The sequence below is a fragment of the Sander vitreus genome, chromosome 1 (genome assembly GCF_031162955.1).
Source record: "Sander vitreus isolate 19-12246 chromosome 1, sanVit1, whole genome shotgun sequence".
In the NCBI taxonomy this organism is placed as follows: Eukaryota; Metazoa; Chordata; class Actinopteri; order Perciformes; family Percidae; genus Sander; species Sander vitreus.
Genome location: NC_135855.1, coordinates 22,158,465 through 22,178,885, shown reverse-complemented (window position 1 = coordinate 22,178,885; position 20,421 = coordinate 22,158,465). Strand labels below are relative to the sequence as shown.

Sequence of the window (20,421 nt, the reverse complement as noted above, 5' to 3'; positions counted from 1 at the left end):
TATATATATATATATATATATATATATATATATATATATTTATCCAAGTCCAAAATGCCTGGACCTTATCACAGGACCATAGGACATGAAGTAATTCTCTGTCTTACATTTCCAACAATTTGGTGTCTTCCAAACCAAGTCTAAACAATCTGGATGGAGTCCAATAGAAGCGATGCATAATCTTGAACTGAATGAGGCGCAGCCTCACATCGCGCAACATAGTTTTAATATTCCTACAGATTCTGTCCCACTCCTGGACTAGGCTCCACCCCCCAGGTTCTGGGAAACACAGAATAATACCCAGAAGCCTCATGATCTTTTCCATATGTTACTTAAATAATTAATAAAGCAAATGTTTGATTAATGGGCCACCGGATGTATGAGATTAATCCTGTCTAACCTGTTTGAGCACATCCAGTATGAGTTCCTGGAAGACCTCCATGATGCCCATGGACAGGGTCTGGCAGTTCATGCCCTTGCTGAAGTAACCCATCCCCACCAGTTCAATCAGCTCCCAGGCACTCAGGCAATTATTCTTTGTGTTCAGCTGCAGCTTGTAATCTGCAAACTTCTCCTCATTCCATACGCTCCCCATGGCCTCCATCAGCTTTCGCAGGAAGTACTCAATCTAAGGAGATGGTCAGAGAAAAAAGCGTTTAGTGGAGGGGATGGTTAAAAAATGTCCTTCCTCTCTGCTCGATTTTTTACTTACAGGTAAAAACTCCGAAAACAGAAAACAACTGTAAGGATCTTCCTCACCTCTTCAGTAATGATGACGAGTGGGTATTTGTCTTCTGACAGAAAGTTGAAAATGCACCAGACTTTGAAAGCCTCCTGATCCGAGATGAGTAGATGTTTAGTGCAGATATTTTTCTTGTAACAAAGTGTCCAGCACATCTTGTTGAACTCCAGTATATCAAATTCCTCCTGTACCTGGTAATAAAAATGCACCATTCAGTCAGTCAAAGTCAAACTGGTCAGCACCAGTGAAGGCATCGTGTTTACAAATGCTAAGCAGGAGACTGGTGTTTGTTTCCTTTCAAAACCTCCAGTCAGCAGGATGTGAGGTACAAACCTGATGTAATTAAATGCCTCATTTTTATTCAAGTCAGAGCCTACAAGAGAACGGCAAGAAAACAACTTCCAAGCACAAAGAGTGAAACTCAAGCAGTTTACCAACTGACATGAGACTTCAACAGATGTGTTTGCATTGTATTACACTGTGTTCGCTAAGCAACAGGGCAAAAACTCTATCAGAGACAAGAATCCCCCTTTTGGAAAGAGTATATAAGCATGAAGACCATTTTACCTAAATGTTTAATATACTACCAATTAATAAATAATAGACAAAACACGTTCCTGTGGGTACAACAGAGAAGTGGTTGTAACCATTTCCTCTCCTACAGTATGAGCAAAACAGTGAATGATTAGTCTTCCTAATTTGTGTCATACACTCTTCTGTTAGTTTTCTTCTTTCTTTCTATTTTGTACTGTTTTTGTAACTTTTAACTCAATGCGTCCATAGCACCATACATAGAAAACTGTCAAGTACCGAAAACTTGCATCGAATGTCTGGTAAGGTTGGTTGTCTTATTGAACTATTCTTTGATCAGATAGTTCCGGATTTCAAGTTATTTATGCATAGTTCTTGTACAACTGCTTGTGTTTAGACAATACTTTTTCTATAATCTACTCCCCAAATGTCCTTGTTGGAGATCTGTGATTACTTTATTGTATTACCCTAACCCTAACTGTTGATTTGTTTGTTTCCTGCAGTCAGTTTACTGCTAAGCAAGCTAACCTTAATTACTTAGGCTAATGTGTTGCTACATACTGTAATACCACATTCTAAGCAACTGAATTTACTGTTGGGTTAACTGTTATGTATTTTCCTCTTTTTACATTTTACTCTTGCGGACAGTACATCTGACAACTACTGAATTGTCAGCTACTCCTAAATCATGTTTCCTTGTTACTGTACTAATCAGTTTTTACAATATCTTTGGTCTGACTCTTGTTTATGGAATCTCATCTTTTTCTGATTTATAATCACTATAATTGAATTTGTTGCCCTAAACTGTTTTCACAGTTCCACAATTGCTTCAAGTGAAGAAGTCAAAGGCCGACTTCAGTCTTCTACCTTTATTGGAAGTGTGTTTAGATCACTGTATAGCTGTGCACCTGCACACACATAGTGAGGGCAGAAGAATGGTATTGACAAACAGTAATGAAACTCAGGTATCATATTAGCACTAGTATAATAAATGTCAAACTATACGCAGCCCTAGTTATCATGTGTTGACTGGATTAAAAACACAAGACTCCCATTCTCCTACAACCTTTTCCGCATGTTTGACCCCACCTTGTCAAGAATAAATCTGTTGAGGTAAGGCATGTAGCCCTGGTTGGACAGAGGCCCTTTATTATCATCTTTGAAATGCTCTTCAAGGGCCACAGGGTCATGAGGGATCTTCATTACTGTGCACAGGCTGTGGGACAGCACCTAAAGAAACCACAATGTGAATGTGAATTAGATATTACCATAAGGCATGCAGGTGAGGGGACATACAGTATATTAAGTCATGTTGCTGAAATTTACAAGCTTCACTAGCCAAGTGTTACTTATGTTGTCGGTGACTTTTCACTCCTGAGACTAAAGGTTCTTTTCACTGGTTAGTTCAGCTGTACAAATGGAGGTCAAGAAGTGTTTAATTTTAACTGTACAGCACTGTAGCTTCAAATCAACAAGGACCAGATTATATTCTGCCCTTGCAAACAGTCTCCTCTGTTCTCTGTGGTGGTAGATAGATATTATATTATTATTATCATTATTATTATTAATAATAAAATGCCTAAAGGTTCTACCTTTTTTAAACTCCCTGAGATAAGTGTTAGGAAACACAAATACAGCAGCAATATAAGTGAATGAATGGAGAATCAATTAGAGGATCTGACAAGGCCAATACAACATATTGGCATGTCTGCAGTAAAATATAATAATAATAATATATAATTATGATGGCATAAATCCCTTGTGTAATGTAGCTTAGGTAAAAGTAACGTTACCAATGTAACAATATCAAATTACTTTACAAGCAAAACAGTCATGCACTCAAAATGTACTTACAAATGGTTAAAAGGCCAATGTTTTATTATTTAAGTAACGTAACAAATGTTGATGAATTCAACAACTAACGTAACGGTGGGAATAAAAACGTCCTTATTACATTGATGAAGTATAGTTCGACGGTAGAGTCAACTAACGTAACGGTAGGGACGAATCTTAACGTTATACATACTAATGAAGTACAGTTAGTCCGAACAAAAACAACTGAAAATTGAAAACTTGTGAAAACTGAAACGCACCTTTAACTGAGATTTGGAAACTTTCCCGCGTTGATCCACGTCCAGGGCTGTGAACGCGTGCCATATGGATTTCAAAAGTTCGTCTCGAAGCCACATTTTGTCCCTCAGCAGCACCAGAGGTCTGTCTCTGTCTGCAATCAGTTTATGTGATTTATGTCTGTAGTTTCACTGTCTGCCTCTTAAACACAAGCGCGATGATGGTGGCGCAGCACAGAAAAGTGCGACGATAGCGCCACATAACGTTTAGTTTATTTATTTTCATCATTTCAAATCGCTTAAAACCAAAACAGTCAGTTTAGGTTGTTTTTCCATCATAAACTCAAATCCCCAAGTACCACAAACACTAACTGTATGTTAACTGCAAGTAGGGTACTAATAACTACTTCTATGTGGCTTAACTAGGACAAGTACTTTTGAGGGACAAGAAATTGAATTATTGAAGTTGTATTATAGTAGTAGTAGAGTAGTATTTTGGACCGATTGGGCCCCAGGTCAAAAATGAGCTGGCAGGCCTCTTATTAACCAGCGTTCCTTCAGTTCTCTACGCAGTGTGTGCAGTTTTTCTATGCTACAATACTAGACTTGCTGAGTGGTAAATTAAATGTTCTTAAAACTATACTTTAACTCAAAACAAGGCCCCAGGATTAGTAACAAAGGATCCATCTAAAGGGAATCATGTCAGCTGATATTGGTGGTGGTATAGTTAGGGCTTTTTCACAGCAGACGTTTTGACTGATCACAGCAGGACTAGCACAGGTGTCACGGATCTTTTCATATATTTCCTTTTACTGTCTATGGCCGTGACAGTGTTCAGTACCCGTTGTCTTTCTACATGTTGCTCTACAACTCACTGGTCTGCTGGTCTCACAAGGGAAATGTTATGATCAAGTTGTAAAAGTGATTCTTAGATTTTTGCTTCAGAAGTGCTCTGTGAAAAGCCAAAACATCTAACCTAGCTTGTATGTCCAAATACATTATATGACAAAAAAAACACAAATAACTGCAATTTTGTGATTGCAAGAGAGCACTTCACTCTGGACAGACATCTTTATAAAAAAATAAATAAAAAAAAAGCCTACACTCAAACCAATTACTTATAAAATAAATTCATACAGCAGGAAAAGACATGTACCTGTATAAGAAAACACTCAGGGTCATGGATTCCCTTAGTTTTTTTGTTTTTGTTTGTTTTTTTTAATATGTTGTTGTATATATAGATGGTTCATCCATACACCAACCAAAAGCTTGAGACCTTCACGATAAGTCCAATTGTACATGCTTCAATGATGTATTCAATTGTACTTTCAGTGCTCACAAACATGTCCTGTAGCCATACTGAACACCAAGAGCATTCTCTTTTTTTCCTGAAATCAATAGTTTCCGAGTTGTCCACTGATCCACTCTGTACCCAGATGGGTGACAACCAGCCGTTACAGAAGTCACTTGCAAAGTAACAAAGTTACAGCCGTTTCATTTTAAATAGTCTTCAATTTAAAAAATTTGCAGTCTGATACAGAAGGCTAGAAGACCTGAACAATATGAAAGTGCTAGTCATTAATTTACAGAGATCAGGCATCACATAGTGCTATGTTGTATCCAATATGCTACATATGAATACAGCTGTTAACACCTTAGAAATGCCTCTGGTTGTTTTTCAAGGCTACTTGAAAAGTCAATAACCTTGGCTTGTATGTTCATAAACATGTGTGTTTATGCAGAAAATAATGTAGATATCACCACTACCAGAGGTATAATCTTATTACGGCCATTAGGCCACAACAGTGATAATGAAATATTTAGTCCCATTATCGATTTCTAACTGTTAATCCCCCAAATTTGTTTAAGTGGGAAAAAAAAAAAAAAAAAAGAGTTGCCATCGTGGTATCCCCTCCACACTGGGCTCCAGAAGACAACGTTGTTCAGAGCTTCTTCTCTTGCATCGTGCTCAAGTTCTTGGTTTGTTTTCCCCAGCCATTGGTTGCATTTTGGTTGCTTTCCCACTTCTTCTGGTGCTTATTTCCCATTTGACAGATTGAAGAATGACAGAAGAACCAGTTCGGGAACCACTACTTAAGGGAACAACACAAGCTTTTTTTCACTTCACTACAATCAGTCACAGAGTAATAAAAAGAAGAACGGATGACTCAATTCATTCCTGGAGCAGTGCCTCCAAAGTTGAAAGTAGATGGCACCACTGGCGCTGTGAACTTGTACCCGCCGTGTTTCTCGATCATCTTGGACTCTGTAATAAAGATAATAAGCAACAGTACTTAAAAAAAAACACAAACGTGAGTAAAAAATGTTTAAAAAAAAAGTTGTTTCCCGAAGGGAAGTGTTGTTCACTGTTCATACTACAGAGCTCGTGCTAGACTGCCCAAAAGTCGGTCCATTTAAAAATGTCAGGAAGTCCCAAGACAAATATCATGTCGTCATTTGAAGAGTAAGGGTTTAAAAATGTTTCCCTGCATCCCTGTCCACAGAACACAGGAACATAATTTGGAGACAAGACTAGGTGCCACACATTGTGATCCAACACATTTTTAGGCATTTAATGGCTTTATTATTATTAAACAATAGAGAATTAACAGGAAATGAGGGGAGAGAGATGGGGAACAACAGACTTGAACACGGGACACTGGTTTTTCGTCAGCCCCTAAGCCTCCTAGGCCACCAGTTTGGCTCACAAACATAACAGAAGCCATGCAGGCAGGACACGCCACAGTGTATTGGCAATTTACAACTTAACTAGGATTACAACACACATCGTCTTTTATGGAGGTGGAAAATGGGTTCTTTTAATCATCCCACACGTTTTAGTGCCCATAAAAAAGGCAGAAATGCAGCTGATTGCAACATGCTAGACTGTAATTGGATAGAGGCTATGAATACTATAGTACTTTTTCTTTCAGATAAATGTATAGATGAAATGGCATTTGTAATAACATTTAGAATTTAAATGAATGAGAAGCAACAAAATGATTAACAAAAAAGCAGGAAATAGTAGCATGTAAAAATGTGCTTTATTGCCGGACTGATGTACCGCATCAGAGTTTAATTGGAAAATTGGGGTGCAGTCTCAGCAGGCGCTCACCATGTGCTGCCCGTCTCTGGTCTGCAAGTGTGCCAATGTCCTGAAGGTGTTTGCCCTGATCTTCATCAAGGGCCTGTGTTAGTGCCTGGTACCATGCTGGGTCACGGCTCTGGATATCTGCATAACAGTAAAGTGAGATCAGTGATTGATATTTGTTTTACTGAGCCGTTTAATTTTGATTTGCAAGACATTGATTAACACATTTTCACATCAACAGGTCGTCTTACTTTGTAGTATGGCTTTGAAGATCTGATACTCGTCCACTAAGTTGTCTTCATCATCTACAGCTGTAGTGTAGCCCTCAAGTGCCGTCTCCTCAGCATCGTCCTCCTCCCAGTCTTCATCGTCTCCGTCCTCTCCTGCCTGCTTCGCCAGCATCTCCAGGTACTCCTGGCCTTCCTCATCAATGTCATCCTCATCACTGCCCAGCTCAGCTACATTCATTAAGGGGGAGTTAAGGGAACACCTTTCAGCATCACTTAATACACATGGCCTGCAGCGCAATACTGAACTTGGTTGATGTAACACTGAACACATCAGACACTTAACGCCTTACCGTTGTCGTCATCCTCTTCCCCATCTTCATCATCATCGTCCTCGTCATTCTCATGCTCTGCTCGACAGGCGTACGCCCTCTTGAGGCCATTGAACAGAAGGATGGCTGCTGGAAGAAGCTGGACGGCTACCTGGTTGACAACTTGAGGCCTGTGCTCGAGGTCAATGAGCGCACAAATTCCGAGAATGCACATCTTCCTGTCGTGGAGGCTGTGAGGGGAGCGAGGAGAACAAAAGGTTAGCGGGATTTATGGTAAGTGCTGAAATTAACAATTACTAGATGAAGCCACTACTCTGGGCTTCTTTGGCTGCTGGTTATGTAAATAGATTGAAGACATACTGTTGGGCTCTAGAGATCAGCATTTATCATCAAAATAAAAGATGAATTTTAATGAAATTATTCAATGAATAGTGTCTGCAGTTAATACCAGGCTCAAGACATTTGTGAGATTTAAAAAGCGTTAATTATAAAACTCATGAAACTCTCACCCAAGGAAGCAGTCGACATCTTTGAGCCACTGGGTTATGAAGTGGTTAGTAATAGGCTCAGTGTTGTTTGGAAAGCGTAGGTTCTCCAAAGTGTTGAGGAGAAGAGGGGGGCTGTAGTAAAGTGCAGCGATAGCCACCTGCAGGCACATAGTCCTTAGCTCGCTGGTCTTCACCTCCCGCGTCAAACGCTCCAATGCAGCAGCCACAAACAAGGGCACAACCTGCAACAACAAATTCAGCTTCAATAGAGCAAAACGGCCTATTACCAACATTATAACAAATATTAGAATGAATAATTTAATGTAAGGAGTGCATGCATCCTGTGCGGCTATTAGTCTCTAGTTGTGTCTCTTAAGCTCAGTTTGTACTGACCTGGTCAATGCCACGGCCTTTGCACTGCAGGATGATCACCTCCAGCAGCTTGACTGCATGGCACTCCGGGTCCTCGCCTGGATCACCTGTCAGGACCTGTGTGAAGGGACAGCCTCAGGTAAACCTCCTAAATGCACACCAATCACCACACATAATTACCTTGAAAACACAGCCTGTTACATCATGCATGATCAACTGCACCATTTTACCTTCTTGCACATGCTATAAATCATCTCCAGGTATTTGGTGTCAGATAGGAGAGTATCTGTGTCAACTGTGACATAGTTGTGAAGAAGAGGCATCATATCTGAAACAGAAACGCATTTACTTTTCACACAGCTGAGTTTACAGCAAAACAAATCCACACTTTTCCTCTGGATATTGGCTGTTACAGAGTGCGGTTCTAGTGCTCCTTTTTATTTTATTAAAAAAAAAGAAAGAAAAAAAAAAGAAGAAAAAGATCTTTATACCTCACACAGAAACCAACTTCGCATTCTAATATGAATGCAAGCACTGGTTCTTAGCCAACCACATACCTGTGAAGTAATCAAATCCATCTTGCTGGAAGACTTCATACACCAGTGGAAGGAGCTGCCACATCTGTGGTGACACCTGTTGGCAGGTCAGGCTGTGAGCCAAGGACAGGATCTCCTCGTAGAACTCTGGGGAAAAAATAAGAGAAAAGTGAGTCACTGGGGGGTAAATATAGTCTGTTTATTATCAATAGATCATCTCTTAGGCAGACGGACAGAAGGTAGTACAATCTGCAGCTGGAATGTGGAAGCACAGGAAGGACCTGCTTACCCAGTACATGTTGCTGCAGCACAGTGCCGATCACCTGCAGACAGATGCCCTCCAGCTGCTGGGTGATCTGAAACAGCATGAGGGTTAAAGGCAATGAGTTTAATCAATATATTAAATTAGAGAAGATAAAGCTGCCGTGATCAATAGTGTCTAGTTTCATCTCAACAGCATGTTCCTTGTACTAACAAATACTGGGATGTCATCCAATACAAGGCAGTAAGTGAAACAATTTAGTCACATGTTTGGTTCAAAATGTGTACAATAACAAAAATATATCACATGCGGTTGTTTTGTATTTGTTAAGCACTTGTTATACAATGTACACACACGCTGAGAAACCACTTGAATGGGTCAGAAACAACTTTCAAAGCATATTTTTACCAAATGTTTAAAATGTTATGACCATTTAAAACTGAATGTAATATAAAAAAGGGACATTTGCATGAAAGGCATAATATCAGGATCCAATAAAAAAAAAAAAAAAAGTCCCTGTAAACTCATTGGTCAAATAAAAATAATTCCAATTCTTTGTAGCAAAGTAACGCACACCGATGATCGCTGAAACCTAAACTGCTGAACTGTTATGCAATCAAAAATCCTCAGTGTAAAGCAATGCTTGGTCAAATCTAATGGCTTCAAGCTAAAACAGTCCTATGTTTCAGCAGACATGGTGGCCGAGTGCCTTGGCACTATTTCTAGTGTCTGCCTCAGCCTCTGAGTCATTCTGAACATGGTGAGAACAGCGAGTGTTCCAAGGTGTTGGTGGGTGGCTGAAGTGTGTTGGCAGAACGCTACAGCAGACCAAAGATGCTTCTGCAGAGGAAGTGGCACCGAGATGAGTGATCAACAGACAGACCGCGAGAGAGACGTGCTTAGTGACTCTGCTGCTAACCTCTTTGTGGTCCTCCACCACACTTAGCAATGTGTCAATGGTGTTGAGGATGCCCATGGCCGTCACTGCCTTGTCATCTCCTCCCTCCTCATCAGGGCCCGTCTGAATCACCTGGTTGAACGTCATAGCCTAACAAAAAAACAGAGACCATTATGAATGCGTCTGGACTTGTAGTATCTGAATATTTCACCATAAGGCAGGGAAGTCTGATTGCTGATCTCCACATTAAATAAAAAAAAACGGGCAAACCTACTAAATTTGATGGTAGATTTCTCTTTAAAGCACTATACAGGATATGCATGTGACATCACCATACATTGAGATGACCACAGTCAATTTCTGAGAGGTAAACATTTGGCATCTGCTATTACTGCATTCACATGGCAACAAAGATTTAAATGGTGAAGAGCTGCTGTGCAACTTACTGCACGTTTTTACAAACGTCTGATGGCTAAAGAGAAGAAAAGGAAATGTTTTTCTGCGATTTGGTGAGCCAATTATAATCCTTGTACCGTAACACCCTAACTTGTTGGGTAAAAATCAGATCATAGCTTTTTTTGATTACTCAGTGAGTAGTCTGGCTCAACGAATGGACATTGCTTGGATAAAGTCTGACAGTCGGCTCGTGATATCCTTCCCCTTCTATCTATTTTGCAAGGGCACAGTTGCTGCATCTGTGGCTTAGCACTGCCCAGGACATTTGTGATTGGTTTAAAGAAATACAAACAAGCCAGAGCATGTATCCCCTATAACAGAATAGATAAGCGGTGTAGCCAGACCAGACTCCAGCACTGAGGAGATAGGTATGGCAATGAGAGACAACGCGATCTTGGTTGCCTGTTTTTCTTGTGAGTGCTATGGATTATTTTCAATAATCGAAATGATCGAGTTTATTAAGCCACTTGATTATATATACGCATTATGTGAAATGACGACAACATGTAGCCTCTTTACTGATTGCACTTACCAAATGCTGTGTCATCTCCACTGCAATTGGAGTCACCTCCTCACTGTATTCACAGATCATCTTCTGTATGACGTTGGTGAGGTCATCGTTCTCTGTCTCCCTGACAATGTGCAGGAGTGCCTGCATCACTGGCCGGATGAAGGAGGTGATGTATTCTTTGGCTAAAGAATACAACAAAAGGAGTTAATTTAGACACTCAGACCGCTTCTAAATTACACATTCTTAAAAGAAAACTCATTGTATAAAAACAGCAGTAAAACACCAGCTGCATTGCTTTACTTGCTCACCTTTCTCCTGGTTGCTGATGAGAACCTGCAGGGCAATAGCAGCCTCCACCTTAACTGGCATCTCGTTGTCATTGATTAGACAAAGGCGGGTGAGCTCAAGAGCCGTCTGCAGGTTCTGGTCACTTTTGAACTTCACCTCACAAAAGTAATGCAGCACCCAGCAGGCCTGTGTGAAAACAGAGGTTGATTTGAGAGATATATAGATATATATATATAAATAAATCAAGTGTTGATTTAAAGCCACCTTATTTAGTAGTGTTACCACATGAATCTCAGGTCTGCCTGTTGGGAAATGATTACTTACCCTGGCTCTCATGTAGCCCAGTTCACTGCGGAACAGGGGGAATACGTGATTCTGCAGCATGAACTCCATCTGGTCCTTATAAATCTTTTTCTGTGTAGAGAAAGAAATAAAAACTTTAAAGTTTCACAAGGCAGACAAACACTTATCCTATAAGTTTATCATTTTCAACTTAAAGAAATTCCCTATGACTTATTTGATACTTTCTAGAAATAGGCTGTTCAGACTGAGTTTGGGTAAATTGTCCAATGACAACTCTAGTATCAGCATTTGAATATTTGGTCCACAGCTGACAGATTAAACTCTTCAATAGCCTGCCAAGCCACAACTAAGTAGGCATAATAAAGCCCATAGCTAAACCAACTTCTGCAAAACCATCTCTTGCCGCAGTTAGAGACCACCATTTCCAAATGAATGTTCATAAGGGCAGTCATGGTAAAAAAATAAAGAAAGAAAAAACAGGTAAGTGGGGTGAAAATCCAGTTATCTGCACCATATTACAAATGTTCAACAAACTGTTTTGCTCAGAATAGAGTCAAATGCCTTTTAATCTGTGTGAAGAAAAGAGGAATTGTCAAAGAAGTAGTGCAAACAAGCTAGCTGAGAGATGTTTACCTTCAGTAGGATTTCAGCCAAAGAGCCAATCATGTGAAGGGCACCATCCTTTTTCCTGGGGTCAGAGGCGGGATCAGTGAGAATCTGGTAGCAGAAGCCCATAGTCTTTTGCAGCACCTAAAAATAGCAAGAACACAGCGGATTAGGTCATATTAAATATGTGGGGACAGAGGCAGAATATTTTTCTTCCAACTGACAAAAACAAATAAAAAAAATTTAAATCACGGTTAAGGTACTTAACCACAAAATAATTTCAATTCACCTCTTTCCTCTTGTTGCAAGCAGTGAAGAGGAGCGTCTGAGCTGCTGTTGTTGGAGAGATGAAGTCCTCAAACACATCTAAAGGGGGACAGCAGAGATCGGATAAATGGTTAGTCATCACCGGTGCACACAAATCCCTATTCCAGGAACCATCTTTTCTCTGCTTACCAAACTTCATACGGATGTACTCATATGGATCCTCCTGCCAGAGCTCCTCATCGCTGTCTGTGTAACACATGAGGGGGAAGACCACATCCTGAATAATGCCCTGAAAAAAAGCAAAATAAAAAGTCACAATCAGGGAGTGGTATTAACACAGTGGATGTATGCCTAGTTAGCATACTATCAAATATAGTTTCAAAATGTTGTTAGTGCACAAGATCCAAGACTTGTCATTTACTACTGTATATTGTGAAATGATTACTGGATATTCAGACATATGTTGCATTTGTACCTGGATGTGGGGTTTGAGGTTTCTCCACGTCAGAGCATGTGCTATACCCTGGTTGATGTAATTGAGGGTCTGTTGGAGTACTCTGGGAGCCACATATTGCTTTTCCTTGTACTGGTATAAGACTTTCAACAGCACCTAGTACGCAGATACACAAAGGAATTGCTTATATTTGTGAGATGCATTTCACAAGACACGCAGTTCAGTGTGACTGGAGAGCTGCTGCTTACATTATGCCTTCTGAAGTTCTTACCTGCTGAGCAGGAACTGCATATTCTTTGAGGAAAAGTTCAGCAAACTCTGCGTACTCTTTGGTTGTGTTGCCTGGGCTTCCATACCTGCAGAGACGGTTTAATATAGTGAATGTAATTGTTAAACATGTTTGAACGATTTATTAAACAAGTTAAGGGCACAATTGTTGGATTTTTACCTCTCAAACAGTCGAGCCAAGATGTGAAGGGCCCACTTCTTACACTTCCACCATGGCAGCTCAGGCCGCTCATCTTCATCTATCTGCATCGTCTCCTGCAGACCAAAAACAATGTTGGTACAGTCAGCTTGTGGAGAATTGAAATGTTGACATCTGGGAAAACAAACAATTCGGAAGGAGTGGTTGGCAATACTAGTGCGGTATGAATTCACTTTGTCTCCTTACCGGAGGAACATCTCTATCCACTACCGTCTTCAGGATCTCCATCCACTCTGTCAGGTTCTGTCTGTTGATGAGTTCCAGGGGCAGATTGTACTGTGGAGACGTAGAAGAGTGTTTCATTTTGTTTTATTATACTTTCTTGAATCTAACTCTAATTAGAGCAGAGCATGTTCACGCCACAAAGGGGCATTATAGATTTATGAATAAAATACTAATTTCAGTGAACAAACCCAACTTTCAACACTGGTTGAACAAAACTGTTTTAGAAAAAACACAAAAAGTTCTCATTCTTCATCAACCCCAGCTAAAAAGGTGCTAGGATGCTAGGAACTGTGACATTACCTGAAAGAGGGCATAGAGGATTTTGAAGATCTGTTTCTGTATGAGGACAGAGTCACTGGAGTGGTCAGGGAGCAGCTGGATAAAGCGTTCTTTCAGCATGGGCATGAAGATGTGCATGGCAGCCACCAGAGGTTGACGCTCTTCTGGTTTTTTGTATCTGTTTCAGACACAGGTTACATAAGCCACACCAGCACAATGTCAGCCCCATGTCATATGTACAATAATTAAAAATATGAGAGCGAGAGAGCTGACTTACTCGTAGTTTTTGACAAGCTGGTAAAGACAGAGCAAGATGCCCAGCCATCCTGCACTGTTGTCTGACTGCAGGTAGAAGCCAATTTTGTCCACGATGGTCGTCCACTTGCCGGGGTAGTCATGCTTAATCATGTGGTGGATACATGTTGTCAACTGGACCCTGACAAGTTCAAAAGTACAGTTTTAGACTGGGTGATTTAGAAAGGGACAGAATACTGTATAAAATGGAAAAGAGCGACTGGGAGGAAACATGGACAAATACAAAATCTCCTGATCTCCTCTAACGCCAGTCAGTCAGCAGGGTATGTGTGGTTACCTGATGCGCTCGGGGGAGTGGATGATGGCCTCCACTATGTTGTCTCGAATGAACTGCCTGTCCTCGTCAGGGATGTTATTGACAGGAGTCTCTGTGCCTGAACCGTCGCCATCACTCCAATGCTGGGTTATCATGTTCTTAAGGTAAATCACACCTAGACAGAGAGAGCAAGAAAACACAAGGGTCAGCACTTCAACAGCAAAACAGCACATGCCATGTAAATAATACTGACAAAAATCACTGAAAAAAAGTTTATTTTGCCCATAACACCAACATTTAGTCAAATTGGTTAATATTGAAACCATTTAGCTGTAAAACGATGGAGAAAGTCACATAACCAAGCAGCCATTTATGGGACTGCCATGTGATGTGCACCTCACCTAAATGCCAATTTGAGATTCACTTGATTTGTTTTAAAAGATACAAAAACAGATTTGAAGTTTGATAAATCAAGAAAAGCCCCATTATGTTGCACATTAGAAACATTCAGGTCTCCATCTCTGAGAATAAACTACCGACTAAACCACCACGTACGGTTTTAAAATTCAGTTGGTGTACAGCCTTATGAAACTCCCAAATGTGCACTCATCAGATTGACTGCATTTACATCATCATGACTGTGTACAACACAGTTGTATAAATTCAGAACCAATCCGAAGCTGCAGAAATAAATTCTTCCATCTGTAGTTGAGTAGTTTTGAATGTGGCACAAGGGTATCAGCTGGGTTCACATCTACAATATGGGGCCCCACTTGGGAGTTCTATGGCTCGCAGGGAGTGGCATCTGAGGGAGCAGAGGAGTGAGGGCTGGAAAGCGGACGTCAGACTGCTGACACAAATGTCTACACCGCTGGCGAGGCAATCATAATCCAGCCTATCAATGCTGACAGAGCATCCCCCCGTCCCCCCCGTCCCCTCCCTCGGACCACCAAACTACACTATCGCCCAAAACTGCAGAGCCACTAAGAATCTGTCATATAAATTAGATTCATGGACAGGAGGAAAATGAGTTCTTGAAAATGTCTAGCTGAACGAAACTGCTACAGGCTTAACAAATCATAGAAAATGGCAAATTAAAGAAAACATGAAATGGGCATACAAATACGGTGAAATACACACTTTGGGTATGATAACAGTGGCGCTTTATTAAACTTGGCTATTCCTATTAGCCATTCTCACATCACAGCTCAACATTTGTCTTTGTTAACTTCCGTAATCTGCAGCTCCAGTCCAAAAGCAGGAACTTATTGAAACTGTAGAGAAAGAGGTTGTCGTGGATCACTTAAAATGACCTTGTCGGTGAGCCAACAAAAAAAAAAAAAAAAAAAAATGGTTAGTAGGGTACCTGTGCAGAATGGATAGTTTTGTGCTTGTGCGAGTTTTGACAGTAAAAGTTATTTCTGCTACCACTCAAATACAATTGAGATGAATGGAATTTATTTTGCAGTCAAAAAAAAATAAAAAGACATTTAAAAACTGGACAGCAACATGTCAACAATTGACAGCAGTATCATTTCAATGCTTTGACCACACACACAAAATGTAATTTAATTACTGCCTCTGTAATTACCTCCTTTATATTCAGTTGGCAAATATCAGCAAAAAGAAGCCAAGATCTCAAAAACTCACCACATACTGTATATGCTGCCAATACAGGTTCAAAACCTCAAACACAGAATCGTGCTGTCTGTTATAAAACTATGATCAATCTATTCACTGAAAATTGTGTAATAACTGCCAATCAAATAAAATGATCATAAAAGAAGAATGACCGTTTTTATAAATAATGCCAGCATTTTTTATGTCCGCCTGCCTACCAACATCAAGACAGACAGGAGCTAAATGAACAACAATCCCACCTACACTGGCACTGTGTGACTTACCACTTTATTCTGCATCTTTGGTGTAGTGACTAAGTGCCACTACAATAAGTTAACACTATGCACGTTTGTAATCAGCTTCACTTGTGATATTATTCACACAGCGTCTGTGGAGTCTGCAGGAGCTGCATTGTTCCTACAGCAGGAAAAGGAATGTATTGGACTAAAGCACAGCTCTATAACAGCTTAATTTGCCAGTACAGTTATTAATACTTTGGAGGTGGACACACAATGATTCAAATACTCTGTACTGTGTATTTTCTGCAACAACTTTGGTCAAGATTTTAACTTTGAACATTTATTCCTTCCCCCCCTCCCTCGACACCTTCCTCAGACCAGCATTTGACTAAAGCAAAACAAGCTATATATAACCAACTTCACATGTCCACTGCTCTTCAGCGTGGCACCTTAGCCTCACAAAAACATAAGTGTGAATCATGTAACAACGCTTTAAAAAAAAAAAAAAAAGTTATATAAGTGACCTGTTTAACTTGGGCTTAAGGAAAAATATCTACACCCATTTGTCATAATGCAATCGGACAAAATTGGAGTCAGATGCAGGATAAATTGTTAAGTCACACAGTGCCAGAGTGTTTCAGTAACCGGATGTGGTTCAAATTGATACGGGGGGGGGGGCACACAAAAAAAAGCACATACTGTGTTATTACATTGTTTTAAAATAACACTACCTGGACACAAACTGCAACATAGTTAAAAAAAAAAACCGAAGCAAACGACAACTTAATTTCCTAAGCAAGTGTTATATTGCATGTTATTATTGTATGCTCAAGAGATTTTAACTATTTAAAAATTATTCATTCAGCTTCACCAGCTATTATTTACAATCATTTTGAATGTCCAAAATCCAATTCTGGATTTTTATTTAGGGGTTTAATCTCAGTCTCAATCTAAAAGTGAGCCTCCTAGCATATGAAGGTCTTATCCATCCACAGGCATACAATTGTTGAAATGGCAGAAAATACACTTACCACACTCATTTAACATTAATCCAATGACACGTGTTAAAATGTCATCAGCAAACCAGTGTAGTTTCCTCCCCTATAATATGTTTTTAACAGACCACATCTAGCACCTTAAGCGTTTTTTGTTGACTCTCCAGCTCAACTTTTAAAGTCTCTACTCACCCAACTCTGATTACACAAATCAGTTGACTGAACATATGCTGGTCCCACTCCTCAGGCTACCAGCAGATAGCAGGGCCTGAATTTGTAGTGAATAATTTAACATGAATAACATACGGCGAGTTGATCTTATGTTTGTCTAGTTACAACATCATCTACCAATGCAGAACTGTTGTTACATGTCAAAAGTGTAGACTCACCTGCTTGTCTGACAGGCAAATCCAGCTGATCAGACATGGTGACACGCAGCAGAGTGGACACAAAGTTTACCTGGGTGTGACCCTGAAAATCAGAATTGAGAATGGCTTAATGTAAACCGTGTAAACCACTGAAACATTTAGAGTCTTATTTTCCATACCGTTTATAGATTTCATATTATTTTGCATGAACCCTACTTCCAGTTAAGTGTTTTACTGTAATGTGTTGTTGGGAGAATTGGTAAATATGCTGCCATCATAAGGAACTCGGGAGGTTGTTATTTTAGACATGGCAAGTTCAGTACACAATATGTTTGGTGTACAGGTGCTTTAAGTCATACAAAACACTGTTGCTAAGTGACAACAAAAATAATATTGCACTAATACCTCTTGAAATTGGTGAATAATTTTGTGCTTCGTTGCATTTTTACATTTACAAAACAAAAGAAATTCCATGGTGTCACAACTGTCAGAACAGTACAAACGTGCCGTCAATGAGTTAAATGAACTGTTCTCATAAAATTGGGATGCTCACATTAACCAGCTGTGATCCAGAGCAGTGTAGGTCTTTTTGAAATGTCAAACCAAAGTCAACGTTCCAATCTAAAACATGATTAAGTGGTAAAGTGACTAAAGGTCAGGTTTACACCAATATATATTTCTGGGTTATTGCATCCTCCATAAGTAATGTTACAATAGGTTGGTCCCTGTATAGTTGTAAAGGTGATATATTATGAGATGACCAACTGATTTAGCAGATGTTAATTAAAATATATCCTTAATGTGCTTTCAACCACAATGCAGCTCCAATGTATCAACATATTTTTAAAAGATCACATAATGCGTTTGAATTTTGTCAAGCCTTATTCAATTTTATCTGGCAATTTTCCATGAAAAACAGTCAGACTTTATGACTAAGCAAAGCACTGTATTTAGAAACGATGCACTCACAACTGATTTACTCCATCCTCCTCTAGATCACTCTTCAAACGATGCAATTCAAGTGAGCAATCACTATCAATGCATATGTGGGTGTAAAAAACAATCCATGCCCCTTGCACTGTCAAAAATAAACATGAAGGAAGGGGAAAAACAGTGAACACATGTGCTATGAATGGATTATCACTTAAAAAGAAAACTATACTAAAACTAAAATAGGCCTTAGTTTGTGTAAACTGTCATCCATTTTAATTTAACTGTCAGTGACTTACAGGAGCACAGATGTAGAAGCAGGTAGAGCTTAATTGTGGCATTGGGATTTCACCATCTAATGTACAGTCTCACAAAATTGGGCTTCAAAACAGTTTAAGGCCTCTACCCCGCATGCATTTGATCTCCATAACCATTACAGGTGATCAAAACACACTCGGTGAGCTCCAAACATCTCCAGAGAAAAAATATTGTTCAATCAATTTGTTTTATGTAATTTAGGGGACAGTCCATACTAACTGAAATAGCATTGAGGGAAACTATGCAAACTATTCAACCCCCCCACCCTCCAACTATATATGTCAATCAAAACGGAAGACTCCCTAGCTAAAAGCTATAGTCAAAGTTGTCCATTTCAGTCTCAATCTTAGCCATTAAACTTCTTTCCGACACTTAATTTATACAGCTTACATTCTTCTGTAGAAAACAATGTAAACACTCAAGGTTTAGTGATAAGCCACATCATTAAAAGTTAAAAAGGAAAACATGGTGGTTGAATGAGGAGAGACAACTTATTCCGGGTGCTGCTTCAACCAAGACAGAGTTGCTAACATTAGCTCACATGGAGCTGGCCTAACGTGAAACTCAATTTAATGATATTTCTTACTAAGTAACTCTAAAATCACCGATCACATTAAGTGTGGCTACGCCAAGCAACATCAAAAAGTTGGCCCATGTAAATTGTATTGCGTTGTTAAATAATGTCATCACTTCAGGGCTTGTCACAGTGACACGTGAGCAGCAGCTATGTAGCGGAGCTATGGCAGCTCATCCAACAAGTAGCTAAGTTAGCTCGCTAGTATTAGCAACACAGCCAGGCATCAGTATCCTGCTGTTAAATACGCATACTAGCACATGCCCCACATTTTACTCTGCTTCACTTGTTGTTTTACACACCAGCCATATTATTCTTGTGTCGTGTCAGCTCCGAAATTAATTAAAACTATACTGAAACGGTGTGTGACGGGCTAATAATTATCTCCTTAGCGGGGCAAGAAGGGCTAGCTTGTTTAGCATAGGCGACACAGCTGGCTCATGATGAAGCTAACGTTGACGTTGGTTACTGGCACAAGAGTATCATCGGGAGAAAAAAAAAAAAAAAAAAAATACTATTGAATTCATGCTAATGGCTCTACATTGTTGATAGGAGTGAGGACGTAAGAAGAACTATACTTGTGGAGTATCGGAATTTAGCTCTTGATCTGTCAAGGTAGCGCTAGCAAAGCCCAGTCTACCTGATCGCACCATCTTGATGTTGTGAACGGCCGAGGCCCGATCCAAGACCGCGCCACAACCTCCATCACCATTAACGGCTAATCTCAACTTTTACCTCGTTCAACTGTCTCTCCGCGGCCTCACGCAGATTGGGGTCCATCGTCCCCCGAAGGGCCTCGACCAAAGACTCAGGATCCATAACTAAAACTCTGTTTACGGCTCGGATTTTAATATTTCAGACGTCTATCTCAATTCCCAGTCACTGCGCACATGGACGCACGGCTCTCCGGTTACCCGGCGCGAAAGGAAGCAGTGAATAAAGTACCCGGATAGATCAGCGCCAAATTTGTGGAACACGAACATCCGGCAGCGACTGCGCAGCTATGGGAGTTGTAGTTTTGATAGTTTCCAATGGTAGTTTCCAGCATAACTTTACTACAACCTGTCCATAGGGAAGGTAAGGTGACCCCCCCTACTGGTTGCCCTCATTCCAGGAAAAACTAAATATTTTCAGTATTCTTCAAATAATCAAACGCCCAAATGTGTTCCTGCCAAACGCATTTTAGGTAGCCTATATTCACATACTTAACCTCTGGGCCCTTTCCAATCTTTGGGTCGCCTGGTTTCATTGTGTAATAACGCTTGTACTGTATTATCTCAATCCTGTAATGCACAATCAAGTTACAGAAATCTTTTTTTTTTTCAGGACAACCTGGGCTATCAGTACTGTATGTTGCAGGGTTGTCACACGAATGTTTACAT

General features: G+C 40.0%; 2 protein-coding genes across 5 annotated transcripts in view; both read right to left on the bottom strand.

The window, feature by feature from the left end:
- The window catches only part of LOC144516685 (switch-associated protein 70-like), a 10,069-nt gene extending 6,540 nt beyond the window's left edge, over nucleotides 1-3,529 (bottom strand). For both annotated transcript variants that reach the window (XM_078248190.1, XM_078248201.1), the window contains exons 1-4: nucleotides 3,367-3,529; nucleotides 2,363-2,503; nucleotides 760-933; nucleotides 401-628 (exon numbers count right to left, since the gene is read on the bottom strand). In XM_078248190.1, the coding sequence (XP_078104316.1) occupies nucleotides 401-628; nucleotides 760-933; nucleotides 2,363-2,503; nucleotides 3,367-3,462 (639 nt within the window). In that variant the 5' untranslated portion in view covers nucleotides 3,463-3,529. The remainder of the gene's footprint in view (nucleotides 1-400; nucleotides 629-759; nucleotides 934-2,362; nucleotides 2,504-3,366) is intronic.
- A 998-nt stretch (nucleotides 3,530-4,527) lies between these two features.
- On the bottom strand, nucleotides 4,528-19,976 carry ipo7 (importin 7). 3 transcript variants are annotated; one of them, XM_078248166.1, is made up of 26 exons: nucleotides 19,775-19,866; nucleotides 18,187-18,295; nucleotides 17,239-17,320; nucleotides 14,017-14,170; nucleotides 13,702-13,860; nucleotides 13,446-13,602; nucleotides 13,107-13,196; nucleotides 12,882-12,976; nucleotides 12,705-12,789; nucleotides 12,455-12,589; nucleotides 12,169-12,268; nucleotides 12,002-12,078; nucleotides 11,740-11,856; nucleotides 11,128-11,217; nucleotides 10,824-10,989; nucleotides 10,537-10,697; nucleotides 9,570-9,698; nucleotides 8,678-8,744; nucleotides 8,410-8,535; nucleotides 8,083-8,180; nucleotides 7,874-7,969; nucleotides 7,502-7,722; nucleotides 7,014-7,222; nucleotides 6,685-6,891; nucleotides 6,458-6,574; nucleotides 4,528-5,608 (listed from the first exon to the last, which is right to left on the bottom strand). In XM_078248166.1, exons 3-26 carry the CDS (start codon nucleotides 17,273-17,275, stop codon nucleotides 5,511-5,513), a joined length of 2,991 nt encoding a protein of 996 aa, XP_078104292.1. In that variant the 5' UTR covers nucleotides 17,276-17,320; nucleotides 18,187-18,295; nucleotides 19,775-19,866; the 3' UTR covers nucleotides 4,528-5,510. The 3 variants fall into 3 exon arrangements, with proteins under 3 accessions (XP_078104292.1, XP_078104285.1, XP_078104303.1); XM_078248159.1 differs by lacking the exon at nucleotides 18,187-18,295 and having other exon boundaries at nucleotides 19,775-19,976; XM_078248177.1 differs by lacking the exons at nucleotides 18,187-18,295; nucleotides 19,775-19,866 and adding an exon at nucleotides 17,042-17,117 and having other exon boundaries at nucleotides 17,239-17,322.
- Nucleotides 19,977-20,421: the final 445 nt, after the last annotated feature.